Source organism: Hypanus sabinus, chromosome 21 (assembly GCF_030144855.1).
Source record: "Hypanus sabinus isolate sHypSab1 chromosome 21, sHypSab1.hap1, whole genome shotgun sequence".
Classification (NCBI taxonomy): Eukaryota; Metazoa; Chordata; class Chondrichthyes; order Myliobatiformes; family Dasyatidae; genus Hypanus; species Hypanus sabinus.
Window position 1 is genome coordinate 56522634 of NC_082726.1, and position 26769 is coordinate 56549402.

Sequence of the window (26769 nt, forward strand, 5' to 3'; positions counted from 1 at the left end):
ATCTCCAACGGTTGTGCAGGAAGTGGTTTGGACTTTGATAAGTTTGGCGCCTTTTCTTTATTTTTTTTCTCTTCATATATACTGTATCGTTATTAATCACTTAGTTATAGTAACCTTTATAAATTGTACTCATTGAATCACTTATGGTGTACTGTCTGTTTTTGGGCAAGGCGGGGACATCACACAGCATCCACACCAGCTGATTACCCAGTTTGGCGGGGCCGAAGGCTGCTCCCCCTAGACGAGAACGAGCTGAGCGAGCCTGAGGCGACCCAGGGGGTTACATTGTGAGGTGCTCGTCCAGGGTTGATATCTGTGGAAGCTGTGTGATCACCCTCTTTAAATTGTGTCTGCGGCGAAGAGCTGGTGTGCCTTTGTGGGTGTGCGGTTGCTGGTTGTCGCTGCGTGTGTGTTGGGTGGGGTGGCTGCTGTTGGTGGCCTGGAGGTCGTTGTTCGAGTTCCGACTAGCGCTGACGAAATGGTGGTGGGACCATGGGCTGTCCGTACTGTTTGGAGAGTGAGGAGTGACAGGTTGGGATGTTTCAGCAGTGGTGGGCTCCGCCCGATTATTGGAATAATGTCCAGCCCTAAAGGGGCGGAGGCATGGGCGGAGCGGACCCCTCAGTTGTTGGGTGAGTGGTGGTGCTTGGCTAAGGAAAAGCGACAGGGACGGGGTGAACGTTTGAGTAGGCGGGCTGGTGACGTTGTTAGAACTGTCGGGCGCAATTACCTCGAAGTGACCGCTGCCAGTTCTGGGAAAGTGTGGGAAAATGCGTGTGGTTCGACTGGAAGTCAAATGCTGCAGCTGGGGGGCTTATCATATCCGTAGCAGGAGATTGGTGGAAAGTTTTTAGGGTATCCCTTTTTGCCTAGGGGGGCAGATAAATTGCTTGTGGTGCCAAGGGGATCTGTCAAGGGGATCAGTTGTTCCGTTGATTCGAGAGGTGTCGGGAAACTTAGAGGAGGCCCAGTGGGGGAACGGCTTGGGGTCTCTGGGGGAGCATGTTCCCAGCAATGTACCAAGGAACTCCCGAAAGGAACAGACTCTATTCCTGAAGGCTTAGAGGGACCACGTGCACAGGTGTTGTTACAGATGGATGGAAGTCAAGTTAAAGCCATCCTCGGTACCGGGGCGCCGGTTAAGTTGCTGTACAGTTTGTTTTATAACCATTATTGGAAGCATTTACCCTTGACAACATTGAGGACACTGGAGATTCGGGGTACCAGTGCCGGTGATTATCCAGATGACGGTTGTTGGTCAGTGAAAATGGAGTTCTTAGAGGCAAATGTGGAGGAGACTGAGGTTCATGAATCGTTAATGCTGAGGTGTCCGGCCACTGTTGAGACGGGTAGCGTTTCTGTTCTAGAGAGAACCAATATCCTGCTGGTGCGCTTGGGGGCCTGCCCGGAGGAGGCGGGTGAGCGCTGTTTGGAGACATTGTCGATGCACCCAGAGTTTCGAGCTGCTTGTGCGGACGTGTGTAGTAGCATTGGGCCGATACCGAATTCAAACAAGAGCCGGTGGTGGTACGGCCTGGGGGAAGTATCTGAGGGTGAGACCCTCTTTGTGGACGCTGCGAAATACCACGAGGGAGGGGAGTTGACTGCTGAAGACACCTTGGAGAGAGAGAGGTTGCGGCAACTGGCCCCTACAGCCGTGGAAGACGTAGGCAGCGTGTGTGTGGATTATAGTATGTTGAAGAGGTGCACTGTCAGTGACCAGAATATGGCCCTGAGGGCCGAAGAGGCGATGGCCTGTCTGAGTGGTGTGAAGTGGTTTAAGGTGCTGGATCTGAGGAGTGGATGTTGCCAGATCCCGATGAGTGGGGCCGACAAGGAGAAGACGGCTGTTATAAATTCCCTAGGGTCTTCCGGTCTGAAAAGATGCCACAGGGCATATCTGGAGCCCTTGCAACCTTCCTGCGGGGCAGGTGGAAGACCATAGGGGATGTGGAGGCGTTTGGAGTTTTGGTGTATGTGGATGATCTCTTGGTATTTGGACTTGCCTCAGGAGAATATGAAGTGAGATCGTTGCAGGAGCGGCTGAGAATTACAGAGTTAAAGTGTTTTCTGGACACGTGCCAGGGCTGGCAAAGGTCGCAGCTCGTGAGTGACTGTCTCTACAGAATCAAGTTTGAAATGAAGACGGAGAGACTGGAGAAAGTGATCTGGAATCATTTGGAAGACTTACAAGTTGGAGAGAATGAAGAAAGTTGTCTGACTGAGGGCAATAGCAAACTGAGAACCTGGAGAGGGGAGTTTGTGGAGGTGAAGAAATTACAGACAAATCTCAGAAGAGAGAAGCGGAAGCTTGAAGGGAACCTGAAGATGACCATCGACAGTTCAAATGAAGTGCAAAACCTGAAAGTTGATCTGGAAGAAGTCATGAGGAAGAAAAAGCTGGAGAGAAGTGCAGTGAATACTGAACAGGAGGCTGAAGAGACTGCGGGAGCAGTGCAGGCCACGTGTTTCCGTTTGGAGAAGATCAAACAGCAGCTACCGATCGCAGAAATGAGGAAGAATACAGATTCGATGGATAATGTGCTGGATGTGTGATACATGCTGCCTTTTGCTGACTTTCCCTTGATTGAGGAAGAGACCTTTGGCCCTTCTCCCATTGAGTCAGGTGTAGCGGGGAGGGTTAACTGTGTGCAGTGTGGGGCATGAGTGAGAGGTTGACAGAGGAGTTGGTAGTAGGCCCAAGGTATCCCCAGTTGTGTCCGAGCCTGAAGGGTTTAGGTGAGGGAGGACAGAGGGCTCAGAAGGGTTAGGGAACTCCCAGATAGTTGGCCTAAGTAGTGCCTGAGGAACAGGGCGTGAGGTTTACTGTGTGGGGAGGAGATGTCACTGTTTGTGCTTGGGTTATGGTGTGTTGGCAGGAAAGGTGGCGAGTTATTTAATAGTCATGGGGACATGACTTTTATTTGGTGGGGGAGAGTGTAAAGGGGGGGTTTCTTCTTTTTTCTTTGTTACTGTGTATGTAATCAAAAGGGCTTTGTTTTGTTAGCTAGCAGGAATGTTTCTTTGTTGCGAGAGAGTGCTGGGAGAATTGTATTCCTTTGTAAACCAAATGGGGATTAATGTTCTTTCTTCTGAGTCTGTAAGCTTTTGTTGATGGGCTTTTGGGCAGATCAGCGTGAGGGGGTCGAGAGAGAGAGGTCGCAATGCTGTAAGCTGGGCGAGGAACGGACCCGGGGGTGGGGGGGGGTCCGAGGCCAGGAGGTACTCCGAGGAGGGGGGATGAAGCTAGATGTGCTTGGTTGACCACTCGGAGGGTCCTGAGCTGCGAGTCGAGGAGTTCGGAGGGGATTGAATGGTGGCCAGAAGACTTCAGTAATTGAGCTCCAACGGTTGTGCAGGAAGTGGTTTGGACTTTGATAAGTTTGGCGCCTTTTCTTTATTTTTTTCTCTTGATATATACGGTATCGTTATTAATCACTTAGTTATAGTAACCTTTGTAAATTGTACTCATTTAATCACTTATGGTGTACTGTCTGTTTTGGGCAAGGCGGGGACATCACACAGCATCCACACCAGCTGATTACCCAGTTTGGCGGGGCCGAAGGCTGCTCCCCCTAGACGAGAAAGAGCTGAACTAGCCTGAGGCGACCCAGGGGGTTACGTCTGCAAGGGCCCTTGCAATTTCTGCACTAGTCTCCAACAAGGTCTGAGCAGACACCTTGTAAGGCACTTGTGATTTATCCACCCTAATTTTCCTAAAGATACCAAACACCTCTTGCTCTGTAACACACAAAATGCTGAGGAACTCATTTGTGTCTGTTGCTTTGGATTTCAAGCATCTGCAGATTTTCTCATGTTTGCGATACCTCCTCCTCTATAATCTGTATACGGTCATAATCTCATTGCTGTTTTGCCTCACTTCTATAGGCTCAGTGACCATCTCCTGAGAAATTATAAATGCAAAAGATCCATTTAAGATCTGCTCCATCTTTTTCAGCTCCTTGCATTGACACCCACTCTGATCTTCTTTTCTTTTTCTTTCTAAATCTTTTTATTAATATTAATAATATGGACAGAATACAGATGATATATTGATAAAGAAATTACCAACATACACATTCCATTACATATGAAAAAAAAACATACATAATAGTTACAATATAAATGAGTTTACCAAGACATAAGCCATAAGATATATGTATGGACATAGTAAATCTAAATATTTCATAATGTATAATATAAAAAAAACAGAAAAAAGAAAGAAAAAAAAAATTTATATAATGCAGAACTAACTAATCTAATCTAATGACTATAGCTAATAAGTAATATAAAAGAAAAAAAAACAAACAAAAGAGAAGGAAAAAAAAAGTGGGCTGTTTATAATATCTCACAAAAATAAGTATTCATCAATGCCGTCACTTCCGGTCCTCTCAAAATACATAAGCTAAAAGCTGGGAAATCAAATGTACTTGGCAAAGGGTCATATTACATCATATGAAAATGTTGAATAAATGGTCTCCATAACTTTTCAAATTTAATAGAAGTCTTAAAAGTACCACTTCTAATTTTTTCTAAATTTAAACATAACATAGTTTGAGAGAACCAATTAAATACAGTGGGAGGATCAATTTCTTTCCAATTCAACAATATAGATCTTCTAGCCATCAAAGTTAGAAATGCAATCATTCGACGGGCTGAAGAAGATAAATGCTGTGAATCTAACATTGGTAAACCAAAAATTGCGGTAATAGGATGAGGTTGTAAATCAATATTCAAAACCGCAGATATAATATCAAAAATATCTTTCCAATATTTCTCCAAAAATGAACACGACCAAAACATGTGAGTTAAAGACGCAATTTCAGAATGACATCTATCACAAATAGGACTTATATGAGAGTAAAAATGAGCTAATTTATCCTTGGACATATGGGCCCTATGTACAACCTTAAATTGTATTAGTGAATGTTTGGCACATAACGATGATGTATTAACTAATTGAAGAATTCTATCCCAATTCTCACTAGAAATACTAAAACTAAGCTCTCTTTCCCAATCCTGTTTAGTCTTATAAAGGGGCTCTGAACGTATCTTCATAATTATATTATAAAGTTTTGAAATAAGCCCTTTTTTTGAAAAGGGTCTAATTCAAATAAACTCTCCAAAGTATCTGAAGGCACAAAATTTGGAAACGTAGAGAGTACAGAACTTAAAAAATGTCTAATCTGTAAATATCTAAAAAAATGAAATCTCAGCAAGTTATATCTGTTGGATAATTGTTCAAAAGACATGAAACAATTATCTAAAAATAAATCAGAAAATCTTAGTAATCCCTTAGTTTTCCAAGCTGAATAAGCTTGATCTATAATGGAAGGGTGAAAAAAACAATTAGATACAATAGGACTATTTAAAACGAATTGAGTCAACCCAAAAAATCTCCGAAATTGAAACCATATACGCAATGTATGTTTAACTATCGGGTTGTCAATTCGTTTCGGCAATTTAGAAAGAGCAAAAGGGAGAGAAGTCCCTAAAATAGAACCCAAAGCATAAGCTGATACCGATCTAGTTTCTAAACTCACCCAACAAGGGCCAAAAGATCCACCCCCATCTTTCAACCAGCATAACAAATATCTAATATTAGCTGCCCAATAGTAAAATCTGAAATTAGGTAATGCTAACCCGCCTTCCTTTTTTGTCTTCTGTAAATATGTTTTACCTAACCTGGGATTTTTATTCTGCCATATATATGAAGAAATTTTAGAGTCAACATTAGTAAAAAAAGATTTCGGGATAAAAATTGGTATCGCTTGAAAAATATATAAAAACTTAGGTAAAATAACCATCTTAATAGCATTAATCCTGCCTATTAGAGATAGAGACAAAGGTGACCACCTAGTAAACAAACCTTTAATCTGATCAATTAAGGGTAAAAAATTAAATCCAAACAAATCTTTATGGTTCTTTGTGATTTTGATCCCTAAATAAGTAAAAGAGTCATTAACTAATTTAAAGGGTAAATTTCCATAAATTGGGACCCGTTTATTTAATGGAAACAATTCACTTTTATTAAGATTTAACTTATACCCAGAAAACTCACTAAATTGAGCCAATAATGATAAAACTGCTGGAATGGATTTCTCCGGGTTAGAAATGAATAGTAATAAATCATCTGCATACAAAGATAACTTATGAATATCTGTCCCACGATTAATACCCAAAATATCCTGTGATTGTCTGATGGCAATTGCCAAAGGTTCTAAGGCAATGTTAAATAGTAATGGACTAAGAGGACATCCCTGTCTAGTGCCCCGAAATAGGCGAAAAAAGGGAGATCTTTGATTATTGGTAACCACTGAGGCTACTGGAGTATGATAAATCAATTTAATCCATGATATAAATATCGGACTAAAATTAAACTTCTCCAACACATTAAATAAGTAAGGCCATTCAACTCTGTCAAATGCTTTCTCCGCATCTAATGAAATCACGCATTCTGAAGTATCATGTGAGGGAGTATAAACAATATTCAACAATCTCCTAATGTTAAAAAAAGAATAACGATTTTTAATAAAGCCAGTTTGATCATCTGAAATAATTTTGGGTAATACCTTCTCCAATCTAGATGCCAGTAACTTAGAAAAAATCTTGGAGTCTACATTCAATAAAGATATAGGTCTATAAGAAGCACAATTAGTAGGGTCTTTATTTTTCTTCAATATTAGAGAAATGGAAGCTCTATAAAAAGATTGTGGCAAATTCCCTAATCTAATGGCCTCCTCAAAAACCTTACCTAACCAAGGGGAAAGAGTAGCGGAAAAAAATTTTAAAAATTCAACTGTATAACCATCTGGACCCGGTGCTTTCCCAGAATTCATTGAGGAAATAGCCCCCTTAATTTCTACATCCGTAATAGGAGTATCCAATATCAAAAGATCATCAGATGATAACCTTGGAAAATTTAATTTCCCCAGAAAATCAGACATGGTATTATAATCTTGAGGAAATTCAGATTGATACAGGGAGGTATAAAAATCTTGAAATGCCTTATTTATCTCATCATGATTAACTGTCAGATTCCCATTCTGCTGACCAATCTTAGTGATTTGACGTTTAACCAGAGCATTCTTCAATTGACTAGCTAACAGTTTACCAGATTTATCACTATGTATATAAAAATCAGATTTAGTTTTCATTAATTGATTTTCAATCGAGGATGTAAGTAATAAACTATGTTCCATTTGAAGTTCAACCCTTTGTTTGTAAAGCTCCTTACTAGGAGCAATCGAATATTTCTTATCAATCTTTTTAATTTTATCAACCAATAAAAGAGTTTCCATCTTGATACGTTTCCTCAAACCAACAGAATAAGAAATAATCTGTCCACGTATATAAGCTTTAAAAGTGTCCCAAAGTGTTCCGTAGGAAATATCATCCGTAGAATTAGTTGAAAAGAAGAAAGTCGATCTGCTCCTCCATAAATTTAATAAAGTCAGAGTCTTGCAACAAGGTAGAGTCAAATCGCCATTGTCTAGCATTAAAAGCTGTATCCGTAAATTTCATAGAAAGTAATAACGGAGCGTGATCAGAGATAGCTATAATATCATAGTTACAACCGATTACCAATGGAATAAAACAAGAGTCTACAAAAAAATAATCAATTCTTGAATAAGAGTGATGAACATGTGAGAAAAAAGAAAACTCTTTGTCATTAGAATGCCGAAATCTCCAAACATCAAAAACTCCATTGTCAGTCAAAAAGGAGTTAATACAAGTGGCCGACTTATTAGGTAAAGTCTGAATAGATAAAGATTTATCCATCAGAGGATTTAAACAACAATTAAAGTCACCACCCATTATTAACTTATATTCGTTTAGATTGGGTAAAGAAGTAAATAAAGACTTAAAAAAGTCAGGACAATCCACATTTGGAGCATAAACATTAACCAAAGCAACCTTTTTATTACAAAGTAAACCCGTAATTAACAAAAATCTGCCATTCGGATCCGAAAAAATATCATGTTGAACAAATGAAATAGAGGAGTCAATAAAAATTGAAACTCCTTTTACTTTAGCATTCGAATTTGCATGATACTGTTGACCCCGCCAAAATCTAAAAAAACGAAATTTGTCCTCCCTCCTCACATGAGTTACTTGTACAAAAATGATATGAGCATTAAGTCTTTGGAATACTTTGAAAATCTTCTTTCATTTAATTGGATGATTTAAACCATTAGTATTCCAAGACACAAAATTAATGGTCTGAGCCATAATTCTATAATCAACCCTTTGGTATAGAAAGGGTTAACCAACTTATAAACTCATGCACCCGGAAGAGGAACAAAAGTAGTGAGAAGACCCGGAAGTGACGACAACACAGACATATTTGAAGTTCAAAAACAGCCTGAATAAAAAAACTAACACAAACTGGTACAAAAAAAAATAGAATTAGAAAACAGACCATCCCCCACCCCCCGAGAAAAAGAGAAAAAGCCAAAATATGACTTAAAAAGAGAAAAAGTAAGACTAATCCTACCCCCATGTCAGCTGAAGAACACTCCATATAAAAAGGATATATATAAAATCACCCCGACTTTAAAAATAAAATCGCTATAATAAAAACCATATTTCTAAGTATAGTTAGTTGTAAAAAGAATAAAAATATAATCACTAAAAACAATTATAACTCGGGCTCTGGCCCAGACAAAACAAAAAATATTTAAGCTAAGATAAGCGATGCCTTGTCTAGAAGAAACACGAAAAATATAAACATAATGCCATCTTAAGCAAAACCAAAAATCTTTTCCAAAAAACCACCATCTTAATCAAGGAAAAATTTACCTTCAAAGAATTAAAAATATACCTTCGAAGGAACAAAGTTAATAGACAAGTATGTAGTTAAATGATTAAAGTGTATAAGGCAAAAACAATTAACATTACGCAAACACACTTTAACTTGAGTATAAAGTGTAGGATGAACCTACACCAATAACCAGATTATAATTCTGGTTTAAGAGATCGAGAACCATTTTATACGATCAGAATCATTCATTTATTAAAGACTGGTGTCTGTAGCAGTAGGGAAGTTCTCCTCCAGATATTTTCTCACTTCTGAAGTTGAAAGGAAAATTTGTCGTGGAGCATTCGACGGAGAAATTCGAAGCTTCGCAGGGTATAGAAGCGCAGGTTTCAGATTTTTCTCATAACATTCAGCCATCAACGGTTTAAAAAGAAGCCTTCTTTTTAAAAGATCTGAACTAAAATCTTCGATCAGACGGAAGGAAAAATCTTTGATTTTAATCATTCCTAGTCGACGAGCTGCTCTTATAACTAGTTCTTTGTCATGTACATAATGGAACCGGACAATTATCACCGAAGGTTTGTCTGTAACACTCGGTGATCGACGCCGAATTCTATGTGCCCGATCCAATAAAGGAGGGTTATTCGGGAAAATTGTCGGAAACGCTTCTTTTAAAAGTTGAGCAAAATATTTCGAAGGGTCATCTTTTTCTATGCCGTCTGGAAGACCAAGTATACGTACGTTCTGTCTTCTGGAGCGATTCTCAAAATCGTCACTCTTGGCTTTAAGGGCTTCCATCAGCTTAATGGTCGAAATTAAATCCTGTTGCAGTTTTCCAATAGTCAAATCTCGCTTCCGAGCTTCTTCTTGCAGAGACGCAATAAGAGTTTGTTGCTGTTTAATTACTAAATCCGTCTTAACCATGTACTCTTGAAAAGCCTTTATATCTTCTTTAAAAAATTGTTGTAGTTCAGCAAATTTTTGATTCAAAACCTCCATAAACAATTCAAAAGTTAATGGTGTTTGTTGAGTCGGAGCCTGCTTTTTTCCGTTACCGTTCGGATTACGTCCGGGATCCCGTCCCTTAGACCTGAGAGACATTTCTGTTTGCATATCATCAAAAGTTCACAACAAACGCTTAGCAGTAAATCCAAAAAAAAAGAATAAAGAAACTTTCGGTATAGGTAAAAATACGCTGAATAAGGGTGATCAAAGGTTAAAAAAAGTAAAAGTTATGGAGCGAATCCAAAACGGTACTCACTCCATGAGCGTCTCCAGCTGACTCCACTCTGATCTTCAAGATGACCAATTTTGTCCCTTGCTATCCTTTTGCTCCTAATATATCTGTAGAAGCTCTTGAGATTCTCCTTCACCTTGTCTGCTAGGGCAACCTCAGGTCTTCTTTTCACCCTCCTGATTTTCATCATAAGTGTTCTCTTCCATTTCTTATACTGCACAAGTTTCTTATTTGTTCTGGCTATCACCTCCTTCATCTTTTTAACCAAGGACTCAATATGTCTAAAGAACAAGGTTCACTACACCTGTTATCCATGCTTTTTTTCTGACAAGAGGATATGAACGCAAATTCACTTGTTACGTACCCGTAACTGGGTGTCTAACCAACAGAGAAAGATGAATCCGTTGAGTCTGGTGGTACTATATTCAAAAGTGTTTATTAATAAAATAAGCAAATCAATATCAATAATGCAAATATATAGATAATACACATTAGCGATAATAAACCTAAAAGTGTGGGAATAATAATAAGCAATAATAAACAAGCTCTATCGATGTCTAGGGGATAGTGAATTGTCATAGAAAAGTATAAAGTTCAGTTCAGTTCATATGTGCTGAGGTAGATATTGGTTGTTGTGTTGTAATCGTTGGAGAGAGAGAGAGAGAGCGAGCAAGAAGTAACAGCTACAGTCAGGCAAATCCTTTGCATTCTTGATCCGTCGTGTTGTTGTGGCCAATCAGTTATGACCCCTCTGTCCTTCAGCTAGACTGTTCTTCTGTGGTGGACTCGTCTCTCTGGCATGAGTGGATACACACACAAGTCCCCACTGACCCTGCTATAACATTATGAGTTCAACTGACCGATCTCTTTGTTCGGTCTCTGATGCCCCACACCTTCCCTTGGGTTCCAACACTCAATCAGTGCTCAATGGTGTGTCTCCTGGTGTGTCTGAAGGGTGTCACTCCAGACCTCACTTTTATCCCTACTCACGGGGTCTCAGTTGTCAATCAATTTTCAATGGCTGTGTCCATCAAACCAGCCCACTCCGGCTGTCCACTGAAGAATTTTAATGAACAGAATGGTATAAGATAAATAACTGTCTCAGAAGTCTCTCTGAAGTCATAATACGGTGAATCAACAAGTCTCTTTCCCCTTTCTTATCTCTCTCTTATCTGTAGCAAATGTTCTTGCATGTTTTCTTTTACATCTTTCTCTCTCATGAGCAGCATAGCAACAGTAATGGTTTGTGATTCTCCGGGGGGGGGGGGGGGGGGGAGAACATGGGCAACTCTGCACCCTTCTGCCCATCACAGCTGTTCAACCTACAAAACACACTTTTGAAGGCATCTCTCTTACCAAGCACACTTTTGCCAGAAAATAACCTGCCCCAGTCTGCACATGCCTGATCCGTTCTGGTACCATCAAAATTCACCTTTCTCTATTTCAGAATCTCAACCTAAGGACCAGACCTAAACTTCTCTGTAATTTTTGGAAACTAATGACATTATGATTAGAAGATGTAAAGTATTCCTCTACATAAACTTCTGTCACCTGCCTTGTCTCATTCCTTAATCAGAGATCCAGCACCACACTTTCTCTAGTTAGGACCTCTATATGGAACGAGCTTCCAGTAGAAGTGGTAGAGGCAGGTTCAGTATTGTCATTTAAAGTAAAATTGGATAGGTATATGGACAGGAAAAGAATGGAGATTTATGGGCTGAGTGTGGGCCAGTGGGACTACATGAGAGTAAGCGTTCAGCACGGACTAGAAAGGCCAAGATGGCCTGTTCCCATGCTGTAATTGTTATATGGTTATATATTGATTAAGGAACATTTCCTGAACACATTTGAATATACATATCTATATCTCTCTTCTCAATCAGTGTTGCCAAAAATAAATTAAATCAATAATCATCTGAGTGAGGTAATGAGTATGGATCATTAATATAATTCTGCATAAAGTCAAAGTCAACAGCTAAGTAAAATTTATTATCAGAGTACATATGTGTCACCACATACAACCATGAGATTCTTTTTCCTGAAGGCATACTCAGCAAATCTATAGAATAGAAAATATACACGATCAATGAAAAAGCAAGAGGATAGAAGACAACAAGTTGTGCAAATGCGAACATAACTAAATTCAATAAATAACGAGAGCGCGAAATAACAAAATAAAATGTCCTTAAAGGGAGATAATTGTTTGTGGGAACATCACAATAGATGAGTGTAGTTATCCACTTTTGTTCAAGAGCCTGATGGTTGAGGAGTAGTGACTGTTCTTGAACCTGGTGCTGTGAGTCCTGAAACACTTGTACCTTCTACCTGATGGCAGCAGTGAAAAAAGAGCATGGCCTGGGAGGTGACGATCTTTGTTGATGGTTGCTGCTTTACTACTTCAGCATTTCATGTAGATGTGCTCAACGGTTTTACCAAGATGTACTGGGCTGAATCCATTACCTTTTGTAGGATTTTCCACTGAAAGACTTTGGTGTTCCCATACCAGGTCATAATGCAGCCAGTCAGCACATTTTCCACCACACATCTATAGAAGTTTGCCAAGGTTCTTGATGTCATGCTGAATCTCCAGAAGAAGTAGAGGCACTGTCGTGCTTTCTTTGCAATTATATTTTGCGAAAGGTCCAGGACATGTCCTCTGAGATGGTGACATCCAGGAATTTAAAGTTACTGACCGTCTCCACCTCTGATCCTACGATGAAGACTGGCTCATGGACCCCTGGTTTCCCTATCCTGAAGCCTACAATTGCACTTGCTGGCATTGAGTGAGAGTTTGTTATTATGACACCATCTGCCAAATTTTCAATCTCTCCCGTATGCTGATTCATCACCACCTTTTATATAGTCCATCAGCAAACTTGAATATGGTGTTGGAGATGTAATTAGCCACATAGTCACTAGGTGTAAAGCAAATAGAGCAGGGAGCTAAATACACATCCAGTGGTGCACTTGCACTGATGCAGATTATGGATGAGATGTTTCTGTCAATCCGAACTGACTGACGTCTGCAAGTGAGGAAATCCAGCATCCAATTGCACAAAGGGGTATTGAGGTCCTGGTCTTGGAGTTTACTAATTAGTTTTGAGGGGATGATAGTATTAAACACCGAGCTGTAAACAATAAAGGGTATTCTGATATAAGCATTTTTGCTGTCCAGATGTTCCAGGGTTTTGTGAAGAGCCAATGAGATGGCATTTGCTGTGGACCAATTGCTCCAGTAGGCAAATTGGAGTAGATCCAAGCCACTACTCAGACAGGAGCTGATATGTTTCCACGTCAACCTCTCAAAACTCTTCATCACTATGGATGTAGGTGCCACTGTACGATCCTATCCAGCTTCTCAGTTTGAAGTTGAAGGTCAGACTGCCATTTTCACAATAATTCATGGAAGTTAAAAATCAACTTTCTTGCTGTTTTATCAATACTACTGGGAATACATTGCCTATATTTGGAGTCTCTGACATTCTATTTACTAAGTCAAAGTTGAATTTATTGTAATATGCACAAGGTGCAAAGAAAAAATTACCTCTGACACCATCACAGGATTATACCAACATTCACAATAAAGAGTAAATTGAACATAAATTATACACATTTTTTCCTAGAAGAGAAGGATGACTAGAGTTAGGGTATGACCAATCAGGGATAAAAGAGCAAATATATGCCTGGGCTCAGAGAGTGAAGGGGTGGTACTCTAGGAATAATTTGCTTCAGTGTTCATCAGTGAGAGGGATCCTGATGAAAGTGAGAACAGGGTAGAACAGGCTAATATGCTGGAACATGTCAATGTTGGGAAAGAGAACGTGCTGAAACTTTTTGAAAAGCTTTAGGTTAGATGAGTCAACAGGGCCACATGGGATGTAACCCAGGTTACTATAGGAAGCGAGTGAAGAGATTGTGATGTCTGTGGCAAGGAGTTAGACCCTAAGTTATATGGATGAATTAAATATGAGGGAGGGGAGGAGTAGTTTGATGTTATTGCAGGCCAGTGGCTCTTTAAATTTTTTTGGGTTACTACGCTCTTTACTCACAGACCAAATCCCCAGTACACCCCATCTCTCTTTACAGACATTACATAAAAACTAAAGAATTTTGATTTATGATGCACAGTGGAAAAAAATAGGAACTGCAATTTCAAAACAAATAATTGCAAAAACCATTAATATTTCCATGCGTCTGCAAACTGCTGGGGACCATACCATCAGATTGGTGGACATGCTACTCAGGGTCTTGGGTGACTGGTTTTTTTTGTTCACTATTTTGAATGTGTTGTGTATGTTTTGCACCTTGGTCCAAGAGGAGTGCTGTTTTGTCTGACTGTATCCATGAGTGGTTGAATGATAATTAAACTTGATTTGATTTGATTTACTTAAAGCCACAAATAAAATTATTTCTTTATTTAGTTACAGTAAAACTATTTTACCAATGATTTTAGAGCATACATTAGTAGTCCAACTATTTATGGTGTTACAAAATCCCGTAACTGGATCACTTACCAGCAAAGATAGAGAGGTCCGTTGAAGACTGATGGTACTATTTTTAAAAGTATTTATTGATAAAGGGCACAAAAATAAGATTAATGCAAACATATAGATAATATACATCGTCAATACTAAATCTAAAGCGCGGGTATAATAACCGATAAAAAAATAGCTCTATCGTTGTCTAGGGGTTAATGTATTGTCCGATGGAAAGATAACAGTCACTGTTAGTTCGTTGAAGCTGCAGTGTTTTTGGGTTTAAGAGTGAGGCGTTTTAAACTTGCACAGGTCTTTTATGATGCCAATCCGTTGAGTCAGGGGAGTGGGTTCCCCGTTGTTAGCTAAAAGCCGTTTTCTGTGGTTCCAGCCACGGAACTGAACGCACGTGGCCTCCTTCCGATGACTTCCTGCTGTTACATGGTTGCTTAATGTTTCTTCTGGTGTGTCTGAGGGACTGTTCCTACAGACCCTCTTTTATCCTGACTCGCAGCGTCGTAGATGATGATATTACAGTAACTGTGACCCTTTGTGTAGTTGTTTTGGTTCTACAAGTGATTGCATATAGTACAACAAATATTAAGAGTCAATGTTTGCCCAGCTATACTGGCAGATCAGCAAGAAATTTGTTTGGAAGTTAACTGACCTTTCATGAAATGGATGACTTATGCAAGACTATGCTTTACTATAAGCTGGGAAACTAGAGAGAACCAGTGCACTAAGGACATCTTTCCCTCTCTACCCCTCTCTGCTTTTCCTGGTCCACACGTCCCTCCCCACAAATCTCCCACTTGGTACTTATCCCTGCAAGCACAAGTGCTACACCTGTCCCTACACCTCCTCTCTTACCCCCATTCAGGGCCCCGAACAGTCCTTCCAGGTGAGGCAACACTTCACTTGTGAGGCCTTTTGGGGTAATCTATTGCATCCGGTGCTCCCAGTGCGGCCTCCTCTGCAACAGCGAGACCCAACGTAGATTGGAGGATCGAACACCTCCGCTCCGTCCGCCACAACAGACAGGATCTCCCAGTTGCCACCCACTTCAACTCTGCTTCACATTCTCATTCAGATATGTCCATACATGTGATGCACCATCAATAACTCTCAGAGACGTGAGGCGAGATAGGCTTTTATTGACTGGAAGAAGGAACAAGCAGTGAGCGACCACCACACAACATCCTGGAGACTGAGGGAGGAGCTGTGCCTCCAATCGCCTTTATACAGGGGTCTGTCGGAGGAGCCACAGGAACAGTCAGCGGTGGGGGGGGGGGGGGGCGTGTCCAGACAGGTATATGTAGTTCACCACAACATGGCCTCCTCTACTGCCATGATGTGGCCAAACTCAGATTGAAGGAGCAACACCTCATATTCCATCTGGGTAGCCTCCAGCCCCTCGATATGAACATCGAATTGTCCAACTTCCAGTAATTCCCTCCCTCCCCCTTCCCCCATCCCACTTTCACTCTGCCTGCTCTTCTAGCTGCCTATCACCTCTCTCATGATTCTGCCTTCTTCTACCACCCATAGTGCTTTCCCCTTATATTCCTTCTTCACCTCTCCTACCTATCCCCTCCCTGCTTCCCCTCCCCCACCCCTTGATCTTTCCTCTGATTGGTTTTCCACCCTCCCCCCACCTTCTTTATGGGGCCCCTGCCCCCTCTTTCTTCAGTCCTGACAAAGGGTCTTGGCCCGAAACATTGACTGCTCATTTCAACGGATGCTGCCCAACCAGCTGAGTTCATCCAGCTTGTTTGTACGTGTTGATCCTGACATAAATGCTTTTATTGTCCAGGTGGTCTAAGGCCGTGTGAGGAGCCATTGAGATTATGTCTGCCATTAACCTATTGTGCGAAAGGCAAGCTGCGGTGGGTCATGTCCAACCTCTCAAAGCATTTTATCACTGTGAATGCTACCGGGTGATAGTCATTAAGGCAGGACACATTATTCTTCTTAGGCACTGGTATAATTGTTGCCTTTTTGAAGCGAATAGGAACTTCTGCCCGTAGCCGTGAGAGGTTGAAAATGCAAAAATAGAAATAAAAAAGTAGTGATGTGGTGTACAAAAGCAAGCATGTAATGCTGAGGCTTTATAAGGTATTGGTCAGACCGTAATTGGAGAATTCTGAGTAGTTTAGGTCCCCTTATTTGAGAAAACACGTGCAGGCATTGGAGAGGGTGCAGAGGAATGAAATGGTTAAAGTATGAGGATTGATTGATTTCTTGTAGTCTGTACTTTCTAAAACTTAGAAGAATGAGGGTGGACCTCATGAAACATATTGAATATTGAAAGGCTTAGATATAGTGTATGTTTCCTAGAGTGTGGGTGCCTAGGACCAGAAGACACAGCAGTAGAAATAAGGGATGTCTATTTAGTACAGTACCCCAATTTGAGCATGCTGTGTTGGCTCCAGAATGTAAATTGTGAGCTGCTCACAGTACATGCAAATGGCACCTTTCAATAAATGTTTTAGATGTACATGCAATAAATAAATCCGAATCTGATCCTCTCTTATGTTAATTTCACTTTTACAAAATTCTATATTCATTGCTGCAATTTTAAAATTTAAAACTAACTTACTCCTAATTTGAAGGTTGAAAAATTTCCATTGGCCATCAGTTTTTATTTTAAGAGTATGTGGGCATAAGTGCAAGGGTTATGGCTATACAGATGGCTGTTCCTACACAATGACATATAATCTGGAGCTAAGTAGCTTTTGGTGTCTTCTGTTGACTGTGGTCCCAGCTTGGCTTCAGTTTTTGGTTCTTTTTCAGTCTCTTGTAGATCTTGGCTTTGGTTTTTTAAGAACCAAGGTGATGATGAGTGTGTCACTTTGAATGTTAGGGTGTCAATTGGTAGTGGAATACTGCCTACAAACTCTTATGTTTGGTGTTCTCTTTACTGTAGATTCTGTCTGCCTTTGATCTGGCCCATACCTTCATTCCATAACTCCAGTCCCATTCATCTTTCTTGCAATCCATTATTTATTGTTTATGATTTATTTGGGGAGAACACAGGTCCATATGTTGTAGGGTGGGGACATGGTTTTGTACCTAGAGTGTGAGTGTGTTAGCAAATGTTTCTGGGGTTAGAGTCAAAGACAGGCACATTAATGTGCAGAGAATGGAGCAATATGAAAAGAAACACACTCACAAAATGCTGTAAGAACTCAGGTCAGGTGGCATCTGTGGAGGAGAATAAAGAGTCGATGTTTCAGGCCTGCTTATAACCTTCCATTGATGCTGTCTCACCTGCTGATTTCCTGCAGTATTTATGTGTGTTGCTCTGGATTTCTAGCATCTGCCAAATCCCTTGAGTTTATGGAGGGATATTAATACTGTGGAGGCAGAAGGGATTAGTTTAGTTAGACATTTATTTGCTAATTAGTTCAATGCAACATGATGGGCTGAAGATTCTGTTTCTGTGCTTTACAATTCTATATTGTATATTCTCTATCCCCCTTTCCACTCCTGCCCTATTATTCCCCTCCCTTTCTGCCTCACTGACCATCTTTCTCTTCCTTTCCCCATCCCCCTTCTTTCCCACTCTTGGACATGATGGAATCAATGGCTTTGTGGCAAAGTTTGTGGATGATACAAAGATAGGTGGAGGGGTAGGTTGTGCTAAGGAAGCAATGCAATTGCAGTAGGACTTAGACAAGTTGTAAGAATGGACAAAAAAGTGGCTGATGGAATACAGTGTTGGGAAATGTATGGTAATGCATTTTGGTGCGGATTATTATCTAAATGAGAAGGTTCAAACATCAGAGGTGCAGAGGGACTTAGAAGTTCTTGTGCAAGACTCCCAGAAAGTTAGTTTACAGGTTAAGTCTGTGGTAAAGAAGGCAAATGCAAAGTTGGCATTTATTTCAATGCTGAAACCTTGTAAGACATTAGTCAGGCCGCACTTAGAGTATTGTCAACAGTTTTGGGACTGTATCTCAGAAAGGATGTGTTGTCATTGAAGAGAGTCCAGATGATTATGATTCTGGAAATGAAAGAGTTAATATATGATGAGCGTTTGGCAGCTTTGGGTCCATACTCACTGGAATTTAGAAGAGTGTGGGGGGATCTCATTGAAACCTACTGAATGTTGAAAGGAATAGTTAAGGTGGACATAGAGACGATGTTCCCTATGGTGGAGGTGCACAACCCCAAAGTTGAGAGGTGACCCTTAGAACAGAGGTAAGGAGGAATTTTTTTAGCCAAGGATTAGTAAATCTGTGGAATGTTCTGCCTCAGACTGCATTGGAGGCCAAGTCTGGGCGTATATTTAAGGTGGAAGTCGATCATTTTCTGATCGGTCAGGAGATGACAAAGAGGCAGGTGTATGGGGTTGAGTGGGATCCAGGTTCAGCCATGCGGAATGGCAGAACATCTCGATGGGCTGAATGGCCTAATTCTGCTCCTATATCTTATGGTTTTATGGACATCCCTTGAAGTAGGGATGCCCAAGTCTGGAACCCAGCTGCACATGTTCAAAGAAGAACAAGAACTCCGACTTAACAGATACTGTTAGAGCTCTAGAAAGTTACAAGGTTGCTAGGAAGGAGCTCAAGAATGGAATTAGGAGAGCCAGAAGGAGCCATGAGAAGGCCTTGGTGAGCAGGATTAAGCAGAACCCCAAGGCATTCTACAAGTATGTGAAGAGCAAAAGGATGAGCCACGTGAGAATAGGACCAATCAGGTGCGAGAGTGGAAACATGTGCATGGAGTCGGAGGAGGTAGTGGACTGAACTAGACTGAACTACGTAATATAAAAAACAACAACACAGAGAAAGCTACACTAGACTACAGACCTACACTGGACTGCATAAAGTGCACAAAAACAGTGCAGGCATTACAATAAATAATAAACAGGACAGTAGGGCAAGGAGTCAGTCCAGGCTTCGGGTATTGAGGAGTCTGATAGCTTGGGGGAAGAAACTGTTACATAGTCTGGTCTTGAGAGCCCGAATGCTTCAGAACCTTTTCCCAGACGGCAGGAAGGAGAAGAGTTTGTATGAGGGGTACATGGGGTCCTTCATAATGCTGTTTCCTTTGCAGATGCAGCGTGTAGTGTAAATGTCCGTGATGGCAGGAAGAGAGACCCCAATGATCTCAGCTGACCTCACTATCTGCTGCAGCTTCTTGAAATCTGAGATGGTGCAATTTCCGAACCAGGCGGTGATGCAGCTTTTGATGTGCTGGAGCTTTTGAAAAGCATTAAGTCACCGGGACCGATTGAGATATACTGCAGGCTACTGTGAGAAGTGAGGAAGAAGATTGCTGAGCCTCTGGCGATGGTCTTTGCATCATCAATAGAGATGGGAAAAATACTGGAGGATTTAAGGGTTGCAAATGTTGTTCCTTTGTTCATGAAAAGGAGCAGAGATAACCCAGGAAATTATAGACCAGTGAGTCTGACTATAGTGGTTGCAACTTGTTGGAGAGAGGCAGGATTTATGAGCATTTGGAGAGACATAATCTGATTAGGGATAGTCAGCATGACTTTGACGAGGGCAGGTCGTGCCTTACAAGCCTGATTGAATTCTTTGAGGATGTAACAAAACACATTGATGAAGGTAGAGTAGTGGATGTAGTGTATATGAATTTCAGTAAGACATTTGGTAAGATTCCCTATGCAAGACTCCTTCAGAAAGTAATAAAGCATGGGATCCAAGGAGACCTTGCTTTGTGGATCCAGAATTGGCTTACCCACAGAAAGCAAATGGTGGATGTAGATGGTTCGTATTCTGCATGAGGTTGGTGACCAGTGGTGTTCCGCAGGGATCTGTTCTGGGACTCCTCCTCTTTGTGATTTTTATAAAAGGCCTGGATGAGGAAGTAGAGGGTGGGTGTGTAAGTTTGCTGATACACAAAGGTTGGGGCTGTTGTGGATAGTCTGGAAGGTTGTCAGAAGTTACAGCAGGACAGCGATAGGATTTAGATGATGGAATAGATGGCTTTGTTGCCAAGTTTGCAGATGATATGAAGAATGGTGGAAGGGCAGGTAGTGTTGAGGAAACAGGAAGCAGATTAGGAGATTGGACAAGAAAGTGGCAAATGAAATACAATGTTGGAAAATGCATGGTCATGTACTTTGGTAGTAGAAATAAATGTGCAGACTATTTTCTAAATGGGGAGAAAATCCAGAAATCTGAGATGCAGAGGGACTTGGAAGTCCTTGTGCAGAACACTCTGAAGGTTAACTTGCAAGTTGAGTCAGTGGGGAGGAAGGCAAATGCCATGTTAACATTCATTTTAAGAGGTCTAGAATACAAGAGCAAGGATGTGATGCTGAGGCTTTATAAGGCACTGGTGAGGCCTCACATTGAGTATTGTGAACTGTTTAGGCCCCTCATCTTAGAAAAGATGTACTGGCATTGGAGAGGATCCAGAGGGGGTTCACAAGGGTGATTCTAGGAATGAAAGGGTTATCATACAAGGAACATTTGATGGCTCTGGGTCTGTACTCACTGGAATTCAGAAGGATGAGGGGGATTTCATTGAAACCTTTCAAGTGTTGAAATGCCTAGACAGAGTAGATGTGGGAAAGGATATTTCCCATGGTGGGAGAGTCTAGCACAAGAGGGCACAGCCTCAGGATAGAGGGGCGCCTTTTCAAAACAGATGAGGAGAAATTTCTTTAGCCAAAGTGTGGTGAATTTGTAGAATTTGTTGTCACATGCAGCTGTATATTTAAGGCAGAAGTTGATAGGCTCTTGTTTGGACATGGAATCAGAGGTTACGGGTAGAAGGCTGGGAACTGGGGTTGAGGAGGAGATTTTAAAAAAAGGATCTGCCATGTTTGAACAGTGAAGCAGACTTGATGGACCAGATTCTGCTCCTATATCTTATGGCCTTATGGATGCAGAACTGTGCTGAGTAGCAGATGGACTTCAACCCAGATAAGTGTGAAGTGGTTCATTTTGGTAGGTCCCATTTGAAGAAAGAATATAATATAAATGGTAAGACTCTTAGTAGCATGGAGGATCTGAGAGATCCTGGGGTCTGTGTCCTTAGGACACTCAAAGTTGCTGCACAGGTTGACAGTGTTGTTAAGAAGGTGTGTGGTGTGTTGGTATTCATCAACAATGGGATTGCGTTCAAAAGCCATGAGGTAATGTTACAGCTATATAAGACCTTGGTCAGATCCCACTTCGAGCTCTGTGTTCAGTTCTGGTCACCTCACTACAGGAAGGATGTGAATACTATAGAGAGAGTGCAGAGCAGATTTATAAGGATGTAGCCTGGATTGGAGGGTGTACCTTATGAGAATAGGTTGAGTGTACTTGGCCTTTTCTCATTGTAGTGACAGAATGAGAGGGGACCTGATAGAATTGTATAAGATGATGAGGGGCATTAATTGTGTGGATAGCCAGAGACTTTTTCCCAGGGCTTAAATGGCTTACACAAGGGGGCATAGATTTAAAGTGCTTGGAAATAGGTACCAAAGGGATGTCAGGGGTAATTTTTTCACTCTGTTAGGTACCCCTAGGGTTCACATTTTCTGTGGACAAGTACTTTAAACTGTCGGGAGAATGAGACTGGCTTTTGGACACTGTTTGTGTCGCTAATGAGAGAGAGAGAAGAAGAAGAAGAGGGGGGAGACATCCTGCTGCAGATGCTGATAATGAGAGAGAGAGAGAGGTAATTTACTATTATGGCTTCTTTGCTAATTCTTTACTTTGCCTGCTTGTGTGGATTCCTGCAGAGACAGCAAGGCGGTAGCAGGTGATGGACTGCTGAAGGATGGCTGGTACGCCGCCAGGGGAAATAAAAAGCAAGTCTGCTGAGACACAAGCAGACACACCACGGGAGACTGAAAGAGCATTATGGACCCATGCGAAGGTGGGGGTTTGGAGGATCGATTCGGGGGAATCGATCAGGGGCTCACAGTGTGTGAAGGCAGACCAGTGGGGGCTTGTGTGTGTGTGTCCACCCTCGCCTGGGTGACTGGCTCACCACCGAAGAACGGTCATGCCTGGTACGGAGGGGTCACAGTCGGTGACCACAACAGGACAGGAAGACAACAGAAGGTTTGACTGCAACTGCATCACCTCTCTCTCTCTCTCTCTCTCTCTCTTTCCAACGGTACACCAGCAACTACCTCGACCTCGACTAAACTAAACTGAACTGAACTCTGCATCATCATAAGACTATTCATTTACCCTTAGACTTTGAAAGAACTTGATTTTGATTCCTATTTCCACACTTCTATATATATCATTGCTAACCTGTTTTATATATATATATTTGCATTTTATAGTACTGTATTACTTAGTTTACAAATAAACACTATTAGTTACAGTAGTACCAGACTCCAACATAATATTCCATTTCTGCTGGTTTGGTAACCTAGTCACGGGGTACGAGACAACACAGAGAGCATTAGGCATGTGGAATGCATTGCCAGCGGCAGTGGTGGAAGCCGATACAACAGGATCTTTTAAGAGACTCTTGGATAGGTTAGGTGAGTGGGCAAATTCATGGCAGATGCAATTTAATGTGGATAAATGTGAGGTTATCTACTTTGGTTGCAAGAACAGGAAAACAGATTATTATCTGAATAATGGCCAATTAGGAAAAGGGGAGGTGCAATGAGACCTGGGTGTCATTGTACACCAGTCATTGAAGGTGGGCATGCAGGTACAGCAGGCGGTGAAAAAGGCAAATGGCATGTTGGCATTCATAGCAAAAGGATTCGAGTGCAGGAGCAGGGAGGTTCTACTTCAGTTGTACAAGGCCTTGGTGAGACTGCTGCTAGAGTCTGCTGTTTTGGTCCACTAATCTGAAGAAAGACATTCTTGCCATAGAGGGAGTACAAAGAAGGTTCTCCAGATTGATTCCTGGGATGGCAGGACTTTCCTGTGAAGAAAGACTGCATCGACTAGGCTTATACTCACTGGAATTTAGAAGATTGAGGGGGGGATCTTATTAAAACATATAAAATTCTAAAGGTTTTGGACAGGCTAGAGGCAGGAAGATTGTTTCCGATGTTGGGGAAGCCCAGAACAAGGGGTCACAGTTTAAGGATAAAGGGGGAGCCTTTTAGGACCGAGATGAGGAAAAACTTCTTCACACAGAATGGTGAATCTGTGGAATTCTCTGCCACAGGAAACATTTGAGGCCGGTTCATTGGCTATATTTAAGAGGAAGTTAGATATGGCCCTTGTAGCTAAAGGGATCAGGGGGTATGGAGAGAAAGCAGGTACAGGGTTCTGAGTTGGATGATCAGCCATGATCATACTGAATGGTGGTGCAGTCTTGAAGGGCCGAATTTTCTACGTTTCCATTGGTACATGGAGCTTAGAAAAATAGAGGGATATGCACATGGGAAATTCCAGGCAGTCTCTAAAGTAGGTTACATGGTTGGCACAACATTGTGGGCTGAAGGGTGGGTAATGTACTGTAAATTTCTATGTTCTGTGTTCTATGCAACAGTACTTTATCTGATGAAGCTTTGTATCAATATTGATAGAACATCCTGATCTTCCATGACATGGTTGGATTATGCAAGAGTATTGATGATCTTCGACAATAAGAAAAGGAACTGGAGAGCATCTGATGATTGTGCTCCGTTCAGCCAGAGATTCAACACCCGGAAAATTCGATCTGCTTTACCCACATTGTATTTGCAAGATACTATCGTGGATCTTCCTCAGGTAACTTCGGGGAGTTTCAGGGAGACAGTCACCCCTAAGTAGTTGGGTGACTGTCAGGAGAGGGAAGGGGAATAGACAGGAAGAGCAGAACAACTGTTCTAAGGTTTTACCTGTTCTCTGTTCTAAATTAGATATGGCCCTTGTGGCTAAAAAGATCAGGGGGTATGGAGAGAAAGCAGGTACAGGGTTTTGAGTTGGATGCTCAGCCATGATCATACTGAATGGCGGTGCAGGCTTGAAGTGCCGAATATGTTTCTACCCCTGTGGCCATTCCTATCAACAATAAGTATACTGTTTTGGATACTATTGGTGGGGACGACCTACCAGGCACAAGTTGCAGTGGTTGCGTCTCTGGCACTGTGTCTGGACCCTCAGCTCAGAAGGAAAGGAGGGAAAAGAGGAGAGCAGTAGTAATGGGGATTCGATATTAGGGGGACAGATAGGAGGTTCTGTGGAAGAGATCGAGAATCCTGGATGGTCTGTTGCCTCCCTGGTGCCAGGGTCCGCGATATCTCGGATCGAGTTCTCAGTATTCTCAAGTGGGAGGGTGAGCAGCTGGATGTCGTGGTCCATGTAGGGACCAATAATGTGGATAGGAAGAGTGAGGAGGTCCTGAAAGGTGAGTTTAGGGAGCTAGGTGCCAAGTTAAAGGACAGAACCTCCAGGATAGCAATCTCAGGATTGCTATCAGCACCATGTGCAGGTGGGTTTAGAAATAGTAAGATAATAGACAATAAACAGTAGGTGCAGGAGTAGGCCATTCGGCCCTTCTAGTCAGCACCGCCATTCAGTATGGTCATGGCTGATCATACACAATCAGAACCCCGTTCCTGCCCTCTCCCCATATCCTTTGACCCTGCTATCTATAAGAGCTCTATCTAACTCTCTCTTGAATGCATCCAGAGACTTGGCCTCCACTGCCTTCTGGGGCAGAGCATTCCACATATCCACCACTCTCTGGGTGAAAAAGTTTTTCCGCATCTCTGTTCTAAATGGCCTACCCCTTATTCTTAAACTGTAGCCTCTAGTTCTGGACTCACCCATCAGCGGGAACATGCTTCCTGCCTCCAGTGTGTCCAATCCCTTAATAATCTTATATGTTTCAATCAGATCCCCTCTCATCCTTCTAAATTTCAGTGTATACAAGCCCAATCACTCCAATCTTTCAACATATGACAGTCCCACCATTCCGGGAATTAACCTTGTGAACCTACGCTGCACTCCCTCAATAGTGTTACGTATCCCGTAACTGGATAACTGACCAGCAAAGATAGAGAGGTCCGTTGAAGTCTGATGGCACTATTTTCAAACATTTTTATTTATAAAGGGGGCACAAAAGGAAGGTTAATACAAACATTCAGATAATATACGTCGTCAATACTCAATCTAAAGCACGGGTATAGTAATAATCATCATTAAGAAATAAGCTCTACTGTTGTCTAGGGGATAATATATTGTCCGTTGGAAATATAAAAGTCACTCAGAGGTCTGCAGGCTTCAGCCTTTTGGGAATCGCTGGGTTTCACGTGTTTGAGAGAGATTGGTGAGAAAAGGAAAACTTGCCCGGGTCTTTATGAAGCAACTCCGTTGAATCAGGGGAGCGTTGGTTCTCCGTTGTTAGTTCGAAGTCCTTTTCAGTGTTATCAGCCACCCGCTCCCCAGGCAAAGGTGAACGGAACGCACGTGGCTTTGAATGGCTTCCTGCTAGCACGGGAGCGCTGAGCGATGGTGTGTCGCTGGGGTACCGCCTCCTGCAGTCCCCTTTTATCTTGACTTGCAGAGTTGTAGATGTCCATCAAAGTAGGGTGATGCAATCCTCACCCCCACTTTGCCCGAGGGTGTCCATGTCCCTGGTAGCTGTCAGGTAGCAGGGACATGCAATTCACACAGGTGTCTCTAAGAACAATGGTCAAAACCGTTGCATTGTCTCTCATTTCCTGGGTCCGAGACCCGAATTAATAGCGATCTTGCGATTCTCCGGAAGGAGGGGGCTGCTCCCGCCCCTTCAGCCCCTCAGAGCTGTGGTATATTCATAACACCTCCCCTCATAAAAAAACGTTTTTTACCAGCGGTTAAAAACGGAGTTGTACAGAGTCTTACAGGATTTTTAATCTAACACAATACCCAAGCTTTCTCTTTTAACTACAGAGCCATACAGTCATACATTTAATTCAGCATCTAGATGGTTAACGATTACAGTGGCGCTCCCTTTTAATATTGTAACATCTTGTCCCTGATTAAAGGCTGGTAACATCAGACTTCATTTAACAGGTAGGGTTCCAAGGGATTTGTCTTTGTTATTCCCATGCTTTGTCAAAATCCCATACAACCGGTGGTTCTATTTAAAACTGGCGCCCCCCAATAACCGTCACCACTTTTCCGGTGAGTTCCTTCCTGGGGGACTTGGGTAATTTGGCGAGGTACTCTCCCGCCTTTCATTCCCATAAGGGTTATTCTCTTAACTCCGTGTCCCAAACCTAGACCATCGTGTGAATTCCCACCCAATTCTTTAATGCTACACAGGTAGCTAACAATTTTGTCAAGACCATGCAGGCTGATGGGTTTCAGTTCGAACCTTTCCCTCAGGCCGCATTTGAATTTCGGCTTCCTCACAGCACTTTCTTGAATAAC

The 26769-nt window shown here is 41.9% G+C and overlaps 1 protein-coding gene across 7 annotated transcripts in view; it reads left to right on the top strand.

The window, feature by feature from the left end:
* Nucleotides 1-26769, top strand: part of LOC132379074 (sorbitol dehydrogenase-like) — a 95601-nt gene that overhangs the window by 9481 nt on the left and 59351 nt on the right. For 2 of the 7 annotated variants that reach the window (XR_009507287.1, XM_059946606.1), the window contains exons 1-2: nucleotides 16375-22512; nucleotides 23955-24138. Coding sequence is in view for 6 of the 7 variants with exons in the window: in XM_059946606.1 (XP_059802589.1) it covers nucleotides 23971-24138 (168 nt within the window). In the remaining variant the exon portion in view is untranslated. The other 5 variants (XM_059946607.1, XM_059946608.1, XM_059946609.1 and 2 more) reach the window with 5 other exon arrangements.